The sequence below is a fragment of the Dreissena polymorpha genome, chromosome 9 (genome assembly GCF_020536995.1).
Source record: "Dreissena polymorpha isolate Duluth1 chromosome 9, UMN_Dpol_1.0, whole genome shotgun sequence".
Taxonomy (NCBI): domain Eukaryota; kingdom Metazoa; phylum Mollusca; class Bivalvia; order Myida; family Dreissenidae; genus Dreissena; species Dreissena polymorpha.
In genome coordinates, this window is record NC_068363.1 from 102,371,612 (window position 1) to 102,388,028 (window position 16,417).

Sequence of the window (16,417 nt, forward strand, 5' to 3'; positions counted from 1 at the left end):
ACTGATTGATGTTTTTTTTACTTCGATATGTTATTGAACTTTACAATAAAATGGATTTTACCAACCAGTCGAACTGACAATCTTTGCTGGTGACGTAACAAACTCCAAGCACTATTCTTAGAACCAGTGAAATATTGCACCTTGTTTTGTGACATAGGTGACACAACAAATTTTTGAGTGGTTGGAGTTTCTAAGCCCTATCACAAAATTACAGCTCCAGCTAGAAAAAAAGTAATGAGTGAAGTCTGGTTATAAAGCGAATATTAATGGGAAATAAACACCTATCACTTTCTTAATGATATGGGTGGAAAATAAGCGGCACTAAAAAGTTAAACATATGTGATAAAGGGTATAAAACGGCGAAAATTACTGGTTTCAGTACAGACTTCTCCATCTTGATCGTCACTTGATTAACCCATCTGAGAGTACTAATGTTTTATATAGCAGTTTAAAATTACTTGTTTAATATCTAAAACAAGGGCTGTTTGTAAAACATGCATGCCCCCCATATGGGCTGTCAGTTGTAGTGGCAGCCATTGTGCGAATACGTTTTTTGTCACTTGACCTTGACCTTCAACCTAGTGACCTGAAAATCAATAGGGGTCATCTGCGAGTCATGATCAATGTACCTATGAAGTTTCATGATCCTAGCCATAAGCGTTCTTGAGTTATCATCCGGAAACCATTTTACTATTTCGAGTCACTGTGACCTTGACCTTTGACCTAGTGACCTAACTATTAAAAGGGGTCATCTGCCAGTCATGATCAATGTACCTTTGAAGTTTCATGATCCTAGGCGTAAGCATTCTTGAGTTATCATCCGGAAACCATTTTACTATTTTGAGTCACTGTGACCTTGACCTTTGACCTAGTGACCTGAAAATCAATAGGGGTCATCTGCCAGTAATGATCAATGTACCTTTGAAGTTTCATGATCCTAGGCGTAAGCATTCTTGAGTTATCATCCGGAAACCATTTTACTATATGAAGTCACTGTGACCTTGACCTTTGACCTTTGACCTAGTGACCTGAAAATCTATAGGGGTCATCTGCCAGTCATGATCAATGTTCCTATGAAGTTTCATGATCCTAGGCGTAAGCATTCTTGAGTTATCATCCGGAAACCATTTTTCTGTTTTGAGTCACTATGACCTTGACCTTTGACCTAGTGACCTGAAAATCAATAGGGGTCATCTTCCAGTCATGATCAATGTACCTATGAAGTTTCATAATCCTAGGCGAAAGCATTCTTGAGTTATCATCCGGAAACCATTTTACTGTTTCGAGTCACTGTGACCTTGACCTTTGACCTGAAAATCAATAGCGGTCATCTTCCAGTCATGATCAATGTACCTATGAAGTTTCATAATCCTAGGCGAAAGCATTCTTGAGTTATCATCCGGAAACCATTTTACTGTTTCGAGTCACTGTGACCTTGACCTTTGACCTGAAAATCAATAGGGGTCATCTTCCAGTCATGATCAATGTACCTATGAAGTTTCATGATCCTAGGCGTAAGCCTTCTTAAGTTATCATCTGGAAACCATTTTACTATTTCCAGTCACTGTGACCTTGACCTTTGACCTAGTGACCTGAAAATCAATAGGGGTCATCTGCCAGTCATGATCAATGTACCTATGAAGTTTCATGATCCTAGGCGTAAGCATTCTTGAGCCATCATCCGGAAACCATTTTACTATATGAAGTCACTGTGACCTTGACCTTTGACCAAGTGACCTGAAAATCAATAGGGGTCATCTTCCAGTCATGATCAATGTACCTATGAAGTTTCATAATCCTAGGCGTAAGCATTCTTGAGTTATCATCCGGAAACCATTTTACTGTTTCGAGTCACTGTGACCATGACCTTTGACCTGAAAATCAATAGGGGTCATCTTCCAGTCATGATCAATGTACCTATGAAGTTTCATGATCCTAGGCGTAAGCCTTCTTGAGTTATCATCCGGAAACCATTTTACTATTTCCAGTCACTGTGACCTTGACCTTTGACCTAGTGACCTGAAAATCAATAGGGGTCATCTGCCAGTCATGATCAATGTACCTATGAAGTTTCATGATCCTAGGCCTAAGCATTCTTGAGTTATCATCCGGAAACCATTTTACTATTTCGAGTCACTGTGACCTTGACCTTTGACCCAGTGACCTGAAAATCAATAGGGGTCATCTGCCAGTCATGATCAATGTACCTATGAAGTTTCATGATCCTAGGCCTAAGCGTTCCTGAGTTATCATCCTGAAACCATCTGGTGGACGGACCGACCTACCGACTGACAGACCGACCGACATGCGCAAAACAATTTACCCCCTCTTCTTTGAAGGGGGGCATAAAAAGTCACAAAGCTTTCTTCACTTTTGACTGAAATTTTTTCCATATGTTTTAATAAAGCGGGTTTCAATTAAGTTGTTCTTGTACTGGATATTGAGAATTGCTAAACATTGTGAATGTCATAATAATAAAAATAAACTCTACAAAATGTATTTTCTATTGTTTATTGAAGTAGAATGAGTTCTGTTAAAATTTGGTGAGGTCTGGTAAATTCTCAAAATTATCTTAAAAAGAACAACGAAACTTTTAACCGAAATCAACTGATTAACATGTTCTCTGTGCTACAAATTTTTTATCCAAAAATCAATACACGCACGCTTTCCATGGGTATGGCGTGTCATTGTACATTGGTGCATAATTTTCGCAAGCTTTTGTCGGGACAAAGGAAATACATGAGGACTTTTTTGATGCTAGAATTTGTAAACGTCTCGTTAACATAAAACAATCGGGAGTGTGTTTCAGATAACAAATTATTATTCTCATTTTGGAATTAAACAAAACATTTATATTTGTTTTATATTTACAATGATTTCAATACTAATTTTGATAAAACCCTTTACGTGGCGAAAAAAGGTTTTTATAATATTATGCATAAAAAGCAAGATTACCAGGAGGATTACACCCGGTTGCTATTATCAGTCTCTTAAGTAACTGGCCACGATTTTATCGTGGAGGAGATCACTGTCGGGACCAATTCGTGCGGTAGGTATTACAAAGCCATTATAAACTGCAATAAACCAAATAAATTATCGATTGATAGTAACACGGGAGTTATTTACGCATTACTGATTCACAACTGTTCCCATCTTAAGTGCATTGGAGCCATACAACGCGCGTTGTGTAAACAATGAATCATGAGAATGAATCTTTTTCATTGACTTGATTCTGATGATGATGATATTGATGATGATTGGAAAGATGAATAGAATATTTTTTTGAATGAAAATGTTGTTGGTAAATTCTCAAAATTATCTTACCTCATGTCTGGTAAGATATGTTTGTCTTTTGCATGGATTGGTATGCCTCACCCTTTTGTCCTTTTTTTATTTGTCAATGTTTTGGTATATAACATCCATTTTGTTCTTATTTGCTCTTGACAAATTATAGAGTATATAATGAGTATTTTTTATACTGACATCACTTTTTTTATAAAAACAACATCTCATATATTTGGTTCTGAATGTATGATTAAATATTTGAACATAAGTGGAAACAGCTTAAATTAGTAAACTGCGTCATGTGCAATGTCAAAAGTTTACTACCGGTATTCAACAAATTTCATATAAGAACCTGCCAAACTGCTTTTAAGTTTAGCTAAATCCATATTAAAGAGTGATTGAGGTTTTGTAAAACTACAGTTTAGGCATATTTATCATGTATAACAAGGGAATAGTAGTATACATGATATGAATATTGAATACAGCCCAACCCCTACTTCCGGTCACCCCTCATCGCCGGTCGCCCCGTGTAGGTGGTCGGTCTGTGCCGCGACCATCGATAAACATTATATAATGCACCCCTCTTAAGCGGTAACCCCGTTTCTCCTGCCAGCGGCCAGCAATTTTGCATCCCAAATGTTAAATTTCCCCCATATGAGTGGTCACGCGCGAGTAAGTCAGTCATGTACATTGGCAAAATTACACTGACGCAACGGCGAAAAAATCGATACGAACTTCCAGTCTGCGGTTTAGGCTCTGTAGTACTGAAGCGTGATAAGAGATAAACATTTAGACAGCCAGTTTGCAAATTGCACTTAATTAGCCGCGGATTATATGGTTATCGGGTTAAAAGCAATATTCGACCGTTTGATCTTTTTGTTTCCGCACGTGCGAATATCACCTATTATTACTGGAAAAGAGATTCTTTATTTAAAATTTATTATTTGTAGCTGTTGAATCATACTATTTCAAGCACACATTTATGACAATTATTGGCTAAATAAAAGTTAAAAAGAACAACGAAACTTTTAACCGAAATCAACTGATCTACATGTTCTCTGTGCTACAAATTTTTTATCCAAAAATCAATACACGCACGCTTTCCATGGGTATGGCGTGTCATTGTACATTGGTGCAAAATTTTCGCAAGCTTTTGTCGGGACAAAGGAATACATAAGGACTTTTTTGATGCTAGAATTTGTAAACGACTCTTTAACATAAAACAATCGGGAGTGTGTTTCAGATTACAAATTATTATTCTCATTTTGGAATTAAACAAAACATTTATATTTGTTTTATATTTACAATGATTTCAATATTAATTTTGATAAAACCCTTTACGTGGCGAAAAAATGTTTTTATAATATTATGCATAAAAAGCATGATTACCAGGAGGATTACACCTGGTTGCTATTATCAGTCTCTTAAGTAACTGGCCACGATTTTATCGTGGAGGAGATCACTGTCGGGACCAATTCGTGCGGTAGGTATTACAAAGCCATTATAAACTGCAATAAACCAAATAAATTATCGATTGATAGTAACACGAGAGTTATTTACGCATAACTGATTCACAACTGTTCCCATCTTAAGTGCATTGGAGCCATACAACTTGCATTGTGTAAACAATGAATCATGAGAATGAATCTTTTTCATTGACTTGATTCTGATGATGATGATATTGATGATGATTGGAAAGATGAATAGAATATTTTTTTGAATGAAAATGTTGTTTTATAGCTGATTTTAGAAAGGAAGAAATACAATTATTTTTTTAGTCTTTACATTGTTAAGTACATGTACACATATTTACCATTTTGTTTATACAAAAATTGAACAGTTGGCCACGCACTCATCAACTCCAGACTCCCTTTGACCCAACCTTCTCTTAAGAGGCCACCCCGCTTAAGCAGCCAATTTGGCCGTTTGCCTTGACTGGCTGCTTAAGAGGGGTTGGACTGTATAACCATTTTAATTATGAATGTTGAATACATAATATCTACACATGTTAACATTGTTTTGTTATTTAGAGTGAGATAAAGTTAATATTTCTGTGACGAAAGCCCAACCCATTTTACACAGAAAACTAAGTCTGACGAAACCATTGTAAGACAAAACCTCGTGTTTAAGAACAGCTTATTACAGCTGGATTGGTCATTGTAGGCTCCGGTTCTACTTAAAAGTACCCCGGGTACTCTTAAGTATACTTAAATATACCCCGGGTACGGAAAATATACTTTCACGTACCGGGCCAATTTAGACTGTACCCGAGTATTATTCCAGCCCAAAATCTGATGTAAAACTCGCTACAGAATATGAAACAAAATTCTATTCGAAAAAAAACACCTTCAACATGCTTTTTGAGCAGGAGTTTCATTAATATAGAGGCTATTTTACAGAATATTGACATAAATATGAACATAATAAATAACAAGCGATGTGTTTGTGAACAACTATGTCCCCATATATTTGACCTTTGACCTTGAAGGATGACCTTGACCTTCACCTTTCACCACTCAAAATGTGCAGCTTCATGAGATACACATGCATGCCATATATCAAGTTGCTATATTCAATGTTGCAAAAATGTACATTAAATAAGCGATTTTGAACTATATATTTGACCTTTGACCTTGAAGGATGACCTTGACCTTGACTTTTTAGCACTCAAAATGTGCAGCTCAATGAGATACACATGCAAGCCAAATATGAAGTTGCTATCTTCAATATTGCAAAAGTTATTGCAAATGTTAAAGTTTGACGCAAACACACAAACAAACACACAAACAAACCAACAGAAAGGGCAAAAACAATATGTCCCCCACTTTAGTGGTGGGGGACATAAAAATACAAAAAGCCGACAAGAACTAATTTAGCATTAGAATTCCCAGATACGTGTTAATATATTAACTGTACCCGGGTATATTTAAGTATACTTAATAGTACCTGGGTTACATTTAAGTAGTACCCGAGCCAACAATAACAAAGCAAGCCTTAGCATAATAACAAAAATCATTCATCATTATGCTTTTTTTAAATAAAGTAATAAGTAACTGCAAAATGTATTGTTTACTACGTCCGAAATGTCATGTCCGAATTTCCCTTCCTTGTCAAAATATGGCAATAACTCACCTTTCATCAACGTCCGGAGCCACAGCAAAGACCACCGCACTAAAACCTGGAAAAAAACGGTCTCAAAAAGAAATAATACTCAAAATGTGATCAATTCAAAATAATACAAACGTTCACAATATACTTACTTTGGCAGAAAACTAAAACTGTCGCAAAAATTATCATTTTGGACACCATGTTGGTTTTTACTTGCAGCTCTGAAACGAATGTATAGTGATTAATGTTTTGTTTTTTTTATTTATATTTTAATGTATGATCATAACGTAATGTCAACACCAAATGCTATCAATTACAAGTGCGATTCTTAATTTGCATGAAGACAACTTATTTTATTTCATTATTATTATTACGTGCAATCCTGCAACATGGCGACTACCATTAAAGAAGTGAGTTAATTTCATTTTTTAGAATAAATCAACGTTTTCCATGATATCGTGAAGATATGTGTGCATAGTTGTATGTTTCATTAATTTTGTTTAATTGATCAAATTGTCGAAATTTCAAATTAAATAAGAAAACAACATACATTGTTTGAATGGTATTCTGTGACTGAGACTGTACATAGCTACAGGCTACAACTTGTTGTTGACAAATAAATTACGTTAAATTCACGTCAAAGTGAAGTGGGACATATTCGCTGGAACGTCTTTGGTCAAGAACAATGTCTATAATGAATACCAGAAAGTTTTTTTTTATTTTGGATAAGAATGCAACATCATTGACGGCCCACAGTTTGTTGCTTTACTTCCTTGGTGCTTTTTGTGAATAGTTTTGATTAGTAACAAATATTAAGTTTTCTTATAAATAAGGGGTGTGATTTTGCCAAGGATTTCCATGGATAAGGTTGTCCCTGGGGTCATTTCTGAGATTCGCGTAAATTCGTAAAAAAAATAGAGGAGGGGGGTACGACAGATAACGCAGATGTTTTTTATAAACAGCCTGAAATATCTGTGGCCCAAACAACCTGTCCTCATATTACATTGGTTGATTCTGCATAAGAATTTTTGTAACTACATGTAGCGATGTAATTGGCTGTCGTTTCCCAATCTTTCAATTAAAATTGGTCTTTTTAAATGTGTAAGATATTTCTTTGCTGAGTTGTGTGCAAATGGCGCCTTTGTATAGAAAAAAATGGAACTTATTGAAAGAACAAAGGAATCTCAAAAAAATCTCGGGAGATTCACACATAAGTGATTTTTTATGCTCCCCCAAAACTTATTTTGGGGGGAGCATATAGTCGCCGCTTCGTCTGTCCGTGTGTGCATCTGTCTGTCCGTCCGTCAGTGCACAATTTTTGTCCGAGCTATTTCTCAGCAACTAATGACCCGAATTCAATGAAACTTTATGGGAAGCTTCACTACCAGTGTTTTTTTCACCCATAGGGGAATGGTGGCGGGGCCCGTCCAAAGGGGAAAAACACGTCATTTTTTAGGAAAAGGGGAAAATAAAAATTTACCCTTTTATATGTAATGATATTTATTATATGAATACACATGTATGCATGAATGTAATATTCACAGCTGAATGTCTTTGTCCTTTTTCTTAAATATATACATGTATCAATGATTTTTTCAACATCAGTTTAAGACAGTTCAGCCTTCATGCACAGTCTTAGTTTTCCTAGCCATTTTGAGTCTAATTGGGATTTTTTAAATCGATAAAATGGAAAATTTGAGCATTTTTTATCAATAAAATGGACTAAATTGGAATGTTTTTATCAACGAATATTGACACAATAATTATACATCAGGCCTTTCCCTGGCCATTTTGGGAAAAAATGCTATTCATGTTAAATTCACTGATTTGGGAAAGCTAACTTAATATAACTCTTTATAATAATTCAAAATCATATTAGGTATAGTTATATACTTTATTAGTTGTTAATGAAATAAAGTTGAGATATATCAGGGCTCAACATTAACTGAAAAACCAACTTGCCCTACCGGGCCAGTACTTCCAAAATCTACTTGCACTGAATGTAAAGCAACTTACCCAAACATGAAATATCACATCAACTGTAAACCTCATATTGTTTAATAAACCAAAATGATACACCACAAAACCTTTTTTATTTTTGAACATTTAACAAAATGATTACAGCAGTTAAAGTCTAAATTAAATTCTCTTTGTTCTTTTTTGCACTTTTCTGGGCGGACAACTAGATTATAAAATAACTTGCCCAGACCCAACTTTTACTTGCCAGGGGGAATATAGGACAACCATTAATGTTGAGCCCTGCAGTGGCCCAGATAATTATTTGGGAAATAGGGTTTTCACCCTTTGATTTTGAAAAATAGGGTGATTTCATTCTTGAAATAGGGTGAACTGAGTTATAAAACGACGGATTAAGTCAGATTGAAAACGCATGTATGTCGTCGTAAATTATTTGGTCAGACTCTTTATTTTACTATGAAATCTAGTCCGCAGAGCGTTTTATTTAGTTTGACTGTTTCTTGCTCAAACATCCAGGTGCTTGCTGAATGAAAGCATCGCCTCGTTACGATAATACTTCAAAAGAGAAAATACCGAAGATGAGAAAAGCATTTTCGATCGAAGCCATTGTATTGTACGCATCCCATTTGACGAGTTTGCGTAAAAGTCAAATTGGTTGCGTTTTCAATACGCATGATATTGTATTTCTTTGCTTTTTTAAACATTTTAATAGGGTAAAAGACGCAGATACGCAGCTTATCTGGGGCACTGGCCCTGTATATTTATCATAAGACAGTTATTTAAAAAAAATAAATATTTTTTTTTTACTTTTGGAGGGGATTTTTTCTACAAAATGGGGGAAAATATATACTCTTTTTTGAGGGGAATGGGGCCGAATATCGGCCCCGAAATTGCCATAAAAAAAACACTGACTACCAAGAGGAGATGTGCATATTATCAGCAGGTTCTTGTCGGATGATTTTTCACAGAGTTATGGCCCTTTGAAATTTTCTATAAAAAATTCTTGTCCCCCCAACTACTGTGCCCTCAAGACGTTTCCTTTTATCTGAATATATAGTGCAATATTGTGACCAAAAAAAATCTTTAGGGAGCATCACCCGTCTCCGACAGTTTCTTGTTTTAAATGGGAATGGTTAGAAACAACAGTTGATAGAAATCAGACACCAATACCACTTTCTGAAGATCGACTGTCCTGGTAAGGCAAAGTGTATGCCATCTGAAAAAATTTGAACTATGAATCCTGTCGTTAGTTGAACACTGACAGTGTTTACCACATTTCAAAGGTAAAGTCATTGAGCTCAAACGAAAGATTGCCGCTGTCGTTCACAGAGATCGGAGCACATATGTTTTTTATCACAAGACTGTTTACCGTGCATAATATGTTAGATGTGAAGTTAAAAGCTTTTAATAAATAAATCTCGTTATGAAGTTTAAGAAGGTGTTTATTTTAATGTCTGTTTTAAGGTTTCTCATTGCATTATACACGCAATTCTCATGTAAAAATCAGTAGACAGAATTTTCCTCCCCTTGGATTTCACCTCAATCACACCCTTGTAAATCACTAAGATATCAAAGTAATTCCACACAAATATTGGTTGAATAAGGAAAAAAACACCCAGGGGTTACAAATACTGTAATTTATGAAATAACCCATGAGTCATGACGTCATAATGGCAGTACAATTCAAGGCCATACTAAATTAATAATATGTTTTTAGATTCTTTTGTTATAATTGTAATGAAAGGCATTTGTAGGGACATATTATTATCCCCTGCCAAAGGTGGAGGGATATAGAATTGGTGTTGTAGGACGTCTGTCATTTCATCCATCATTTCGTCCATCCGTCACAAAATTGTTAAATTAAGGGTGGATATCAATTCAACGAATTTGCTTATTTGTTCTTTATATGGATATGGTGGTTTAGTGTTGATATTACTTTATTTTGGAATCATTCATACATTTGTATATTTCAAAAAGTGTCTTGTTTAAACTTTTTTCTGAATTGAATAGTTAAAACAGCATTCTCATTTCAGGATGCTGACGCTCAAGTTACATTTGAAGATCAGCAGAAGATCAACAAATTCGCCAGAACAAACGTAAAGCTTCAAGATATAAAAGAAGAATTAAAAGCAAAACAGGTAGCGTAAGGGAGCTTACTGGAGAAAATTATAATAATTTGATTTTTATGGCCCCCACTATAGTAGTGGGGGACATATTGTTTTTGCCCTGTCTGTCTGTTGGTCTGTCTGTTGGTCTGTTTGCGCCAACTTTAACATTTTGCAATAACTTTTGCTATATTGAAGATAGCAACTTCATATTTGGCATGCATGTGTATCTCATGAAGCTGCACATTTTGAGTGGTGAAAGTTCAAGGTCAAGGTCATCCTTCAAGGTCAGCGGTCAAATATATGTGGCCAAAATCGCTCATTTTATGAATACTTTTGCAATATTGAAGATAGCAACTTGATATTTGGCATGCATGTGTATCTCATGGAGCTGCACATTTTGAGTGGTAAAAGGTCAAGGTCATCCTTCAAGGTCAGAGGTCAAATATATGTGGCCCAAATCGCTTATTTTATGAATACTTTTGCAATATTGAAGATAGCAACTTGATATTTGGCATGCATGTGCATCTCATGGAGCTGCACATTTTGAGTGGTGAAAGGTTAAGGTCAAGGTCATCCTTCAAGGTCAGAGGTCAAATATATGTGGCCCAAATCACTTATTTTATGAATACTTTTGCAATATTGAAGATAGCAACTTGATATTTGGCATGCATGTGTATCTCATGGAGCTGTACATTTTCAGTGGTGAAAGGTCAAGGTCATCCTTCACAAGGTCAAGGTCATCCTTCAAGGTCAAACGTCATATAGGGGGACATTGTGTTTCACAAACACATCTTGTTTACAATATCATTATTTTAATGATTGATCATGTTTTCTTCATACTTTGAAAGAAATAAAGATATGGCAATGAGTAAAATGTTCTACATTTTTTAATAAACAAAGGAAGACTCTGCAAGTATGTTTACAACATGCTTAATTGACCGGCTGTATACTGATAAATATTATTTTCTTGAATAACAGTGTTGTGTTAAATAAAAGCAAGTTCATATACATTGATTCAAAGAAAAAGTACATTGAGTATTTTTAGCATTTACTATTAATAAATCTATAGCTATGGAACAGTTCTTTCATTGGTGATGCTGACATAACATTGATTTATATGCCGCTACCTACATACCCATTCTGTACTGGATGCAAAAAATGTTGGTTGTCAAAGTTTGTCTTAAAATATTCAACTTTTTTCATGTACTATTTACTATGCAATGTTTTTTAATAGCCAACTTAGTAGTTCAAACATCTTTACTCATCCTAATAGCCATGATATAATTTTTTAATGGTGTGGATTATACCTATGCACATTTACACTGCAGTTAATGAGTTATCACTCTAAAGCTATGCTGTTTGTTTTTGCACATTTGCAGAAGGAACTAGAGAACCTGGAGTTCGCGGAGGAGGAGCTCATGATGCAAGAAGGGGATGATGCCCCCATACCATATCCTTTGTCCTTTTCCCTCTCAGAAGCAAAGTGAAAATGGCTATATGCAAACAGCATAAAACCATAACAGTCTGCAATTCACTTGCAGTTCAAGTTTCATTCTGATCATCAGTACCTTAGGTTTGGAAATGACACCTTTAAAACCTTTAATTTAGTAAGGAAGGTGTTATATTTAATTAGATTTCCTTAGGGACTAGTAGTCCCTAAGGATTTATCTTTTTGTTTTAAAGTATATATGTGTGTAACTATAGCTGATGTCTGGTTTGTTAAGTCACACGGTGTGACACCAAAAACCTTGATGTATTCTTTATTGTAAACCATGATAATATTTTATAAGAAAATGACACTGATATTATGCTTGTTTTTAAGTATATATTATAAATATAAATCCAGTAGATATACATTTGATAAAACATAGATAAAATTAGAATCATTGTTTTTTACCCTTTGCCTTCAGAACCATTTTGCGGAAAAGTCCGTGTCTATTTGGCTATTATTTTTTTAAGGAAAAAAATATGGCTATTATTTTCTGAAGGCCATTGTGAGAACTGTCACTACCAATGCATCAGAGTGGGTATCTGAGAAGTAAAAGGTTATGATGATGTGTTTTTTACCATTTTGAGACTAAGGCCAAGAAATTTTTGATTTTTTTTCCCAAATACACCTTCATCTTTCAGAGAGAAAAATAGTTTGAATATTAAAATTTGAATTATTCTTGATAACAATGTGTAGCCTATGATAAAATGTTTGTTAAAAAAGAGAAAAGAATGGTTATTTAAACTAGGCTAAGTTCAATAGAGTAGTTGTTCCTTATTTGGTCATATTGGTACATGTAATTACATGTACCAGTAAACATATACAACTTTAAAAATTGACTATTGCATCATATAATTTGCAAAATCTTAACAACACAAGGCTTTAGATAATTTTTTGGGTAATTGGGTTTTTCACCCCATGTTTTGACAACAATAGGGTTTTTGTAAATTCAATAGAGTTTTAGCAAAAAAAGTTACCCCCTACTTTTGAGCTGAATTGGGTTTTTCACCCCGTTTTTTAACTCAATTGGGTAATTTAGGGAATGACATATATGATATAATAATAATCTATCAAGATTACTTTAAAATTATGTGCATGTGAAAAATAAATCAACCTTTGAAGCAACATTAGTTATTTTTCATTTACTTTTCATGTTTGTGCATAATGTACATTTCATAACTCTACTTTCCATATCCATCACCAGCCACGGGTGTTTGTTTCGCCACTCTGTTAAAGTTTTTTCAATTACACTCCCCATAACATAATTTTTGGGTTTAACAACCTCGTTCAAAATCTCAGATAATAACGGGCGAACAAAATTCTCGAGAGAAATGATCACATCTTGCAACAGATCGTTCAGCAAAGCAGCACAGAAGCTTTCGGTTTCCCCAATATTCTGGCGTAAATACCTGTCTCAAGTGTTTGTTTGTGTGAGGATTCTCTTTATACGGCCACGAGTGGCCATTTTGATATTTTAAGAAAATGAAAGTAGGAATCGGGTGGGTCTACAAATAATTACAGTAATTTACCCCAAAGATTGATAACCGCTGGAAAGACTGCCTTCTTTTCTTCATAGGACGGCATATAAACTATTCGGTACATTTTGTACGGGAAATAACCAGTCTAAAAAAAAAACGCCCGGTGTTTGTAGGAATTGCGTTTCGTGACGCAAGTTTTTTACGGGAATTACGTTATTAAATTTATATCTGCGGCTTTGTATGCTTGATTTTGAATTTAATTACGTTTTTGGTTATTTTAATTGCGTAATAACGCAATTACGCTTGTTATCTATAGCCCTGATAACATAAAACTCAGATGAGCATCCTATGGCTACCAGTCACATCTCATTTGTTCTAAGGGTATTAATAAAAATATGATCTGAATATGTTCTCAAGTTTGTCCTTGACCACAGTGCACATACCAGGTTGGTGAAGTGTTCATCAGCATAAGCTCAGAGGAAACGAACCAAATGCTTGAAAAGGCGAAGGAGGAAACAAAACGTGAGATGTCAGAGCTTGAGAAACTTGTGGAGGCTAATAAAAAGACTCTTCAGGATCTGAAGGTTGAACTGTACGCCAAGTTTGGAACTAACATTAATCTGGAAGCTGAGGAAGATTCATAATTGGGACCTTTAGTTGATGTTAGTGCTGGGGAAGAAATAGAAATGTGTTTATCATCCTTAAATCAGTTTTTGTCATAAATAGGTTAGGAGTGTAGATACTGTTAAAAGTTTCAGAGTAGTACTGATGTATCTGTTGGCATATGTCATTATTACATACAACATATTAAGAAGTTTTGATGTATACCTGAGTAATTAATAGCCTTTAGTTATGCAGTTTCTTATTATATGTACATGGGAAATTACAATGGTATATACCAGACATCTGAGTTCCAACAATTTTGATATTTATGGTATATTATGCTGTCATTTTTTAAATAATGGACAGTGAAAATTAACATTTGTTAACCAATAACTGTGGGTGTTGATGCTGGAAATGCAGTAAACAAAGGACAAAGCTTGATGCATTTTTTATATAGTTATTCCTTCCATCTTATTGAGCATGGAACAAACAAGATATTTCACAGACACCAGGGCCGAAAAACCCTTCTTCGCAAGGGGCCTCTTTTTCTTCCCCTTAACCAAACAGGTCCTTTCCCCTACAGAAATTTCTTTAAAGTCATGTATTTTTAGCTCGACTTTATATACATATACTATAACATAGTGCCAGTTACGCGGTCATGGTAGTTTTCAGACTATACTTACGAGGTCAATATTAAAAATAGGGTCTGTATACAACACCGCGTTCTAGACACCTTTAATTACTATGAGGGGGAGTAGGGGAGGTAATGCCATCAAATGTCACAATAAGGTCATAAATTGTAAACCACAATCATGTCTGAAATTTAAATTTTCTATACCTCGCAAATAAGTTCGCTATATATTTCCTTGTATAAGACGTTAAATAAATGGTACCCTTATATACCTTAATTCGTGTTAATATCGGATAAAAAAGGGTATGGAGATACATGTGTTTAAAGTGGGGACCCCATAACCTATTTCTAAATCAGAGACCCTGTAACTGGCCATATGTGTGAATATATATATATATATATATATATATAGTGGAGCTATCCTACTCGCCCCAGCGTTGGCGTTCCCGTTACCGTGTGCGTTGGAATGTTAAACTAAAGTTTGCGTGCCACCTCATATATTTCCTATGTCCCTTGACATATTGCTTTTATATTTTGCATACTTCTTTACCAACATGACCCCAATCTATAAACAATAGCACACAACTGTATCAAGCATTTTGTAAGAATTATGGCCCTTTTTTCACTTAGAATATGCATATTATTGATAAATCTATGTTAAAGTTTGCGTACCACCTCAAATATTTTCTATGTCCTTTGACATATTGCTTTCATATTTTGCATGCTACTTTACCAACATGACCCCAATCTATAAACACGAGCAGACAACTGTATCAAGCATTTTGTAAGAATTATGTGCCCTTTTTATACTTAGAAAATTTTAAATTTGGTTAAGTTTTGTGTTTAGGTTCACTTTATTCCTAATGTATCAAAGCTATTGCTTTCATACTTGCAACAATCATTAACTATCATAAGGGGACTGTGCAGGCAAAGTTATGTAACTCTGACTGGCATTTTGACAGAATTATGGCCCCTTTTATACTTAGATAATTGAACATTTGGTTAAGTTTTGTGTTTTGGTCCATTTTACTCCTAAAGTATCATAGCTTTTGCTTTCAGACTTGGAAAACTCACTAACTATCATAAGGGGACTGTACAAGGCAAGTTGCATAACTCTGGTTGGCTTTTTAACGGAATTATTGCCCTTTTTAGTCTTAATATTTTGTTAAATTTTGTGTTTAGCTCCACTTTACTTCTAAAGTATCAAGGCTATTGCTTTCAAACTTTAAATACTTTCTTAATATCATGAGCGAACTGTACCTGGTAAGTTGAATTTGACCTTGACCTTTGAATGACATTGACTCTCAAGGTCAAATTAATAAATTTTGCTTAAATTGCCATAACTTCTTTATTTATGCTCAGATTTGATTCATACTTTGAGAAAACAACACTTACCTGACATACCACAATGGACTCCACCCAAACCATCCCCACGCCCCACCCCAGAATCCCCCCTCCAATTTTTTTAGCCCACCTGAGCACAACGTGCTCGTGGTGAGCTTTTGTGATCGCCTTTTGTCCCTCGTCCGTCGTGCGTTGTCCGTTGTGCGACGTCAACATTTGCCTTGTTCACTCTCTAGAGGCCACATTTATTGTCCAATCTTCATGAAATTTGGTCAGAAGATTGGTTTCAATGATATCTTGAATGAGTTCGAAAATGGTTACGTTTGCTTGAAAAACATGACTGCCAAGGGGCGGGGCATTTTTCCTTATATGGCTATAGTAAAATCTTGTTAAC

The 16,417-nt window shown here is 35.1% G+C and overlaps 2 protein-coding genes across 2 annotated transcripts in view; one reads left to right on the plus strand and one right to left on the minus strand.

Moving 5' to 3' along the window:
* The window catches only part of LOC127844373 (protein disulfide-isomerase TMX3-like), a 95,177-nt gene extending 88,552 nt beyond the window's left edge, over positions 1–6,625 (minus strand). The window contains exons 1-2 of the mRNA XM_052374513.1: positions 6,546–6,625; positions 6,418–6,463 (exon numbers count right to left, since the gene is read on the minus strand). Of these exons, the coding sequence (XP_052230473.1) occupies positions 6,418–6,463; positions 6,546–6,594 (95 nt within the window). The 5' untranslated portion in view covers positions 6,595–6,625. The remainder of the gene's footprint in view (positions 1–6,417; positions 6,464–6,545) is intronic.
* Positions 6,626–6,656: 31 nt separating this feature from the next.
* Positions 6,657–14,487, plus strand: LOC127844382 (prefoldin subunit 4-like). The gene is made up of 4 exons (XM_052374529.1): positions 6,657–6,803; positions 10,404–10,508; positions 11,858–11,927; positions 13,884–14,487. Exons 1-4 carry the CDS (start codon positions 6,783–6,785, stop codon positions 14,087–14,089), a joined length of 402 nt encoding a protein of 133 aa, XP_052230489.1. The 5' UTR covers positions 6,657–6,782; the 3' UTR covers positions 14,090–14,487.
* The last annotated feature ends 1,930 nt before the right edge of the window (positions 14,488–16,417 follow it).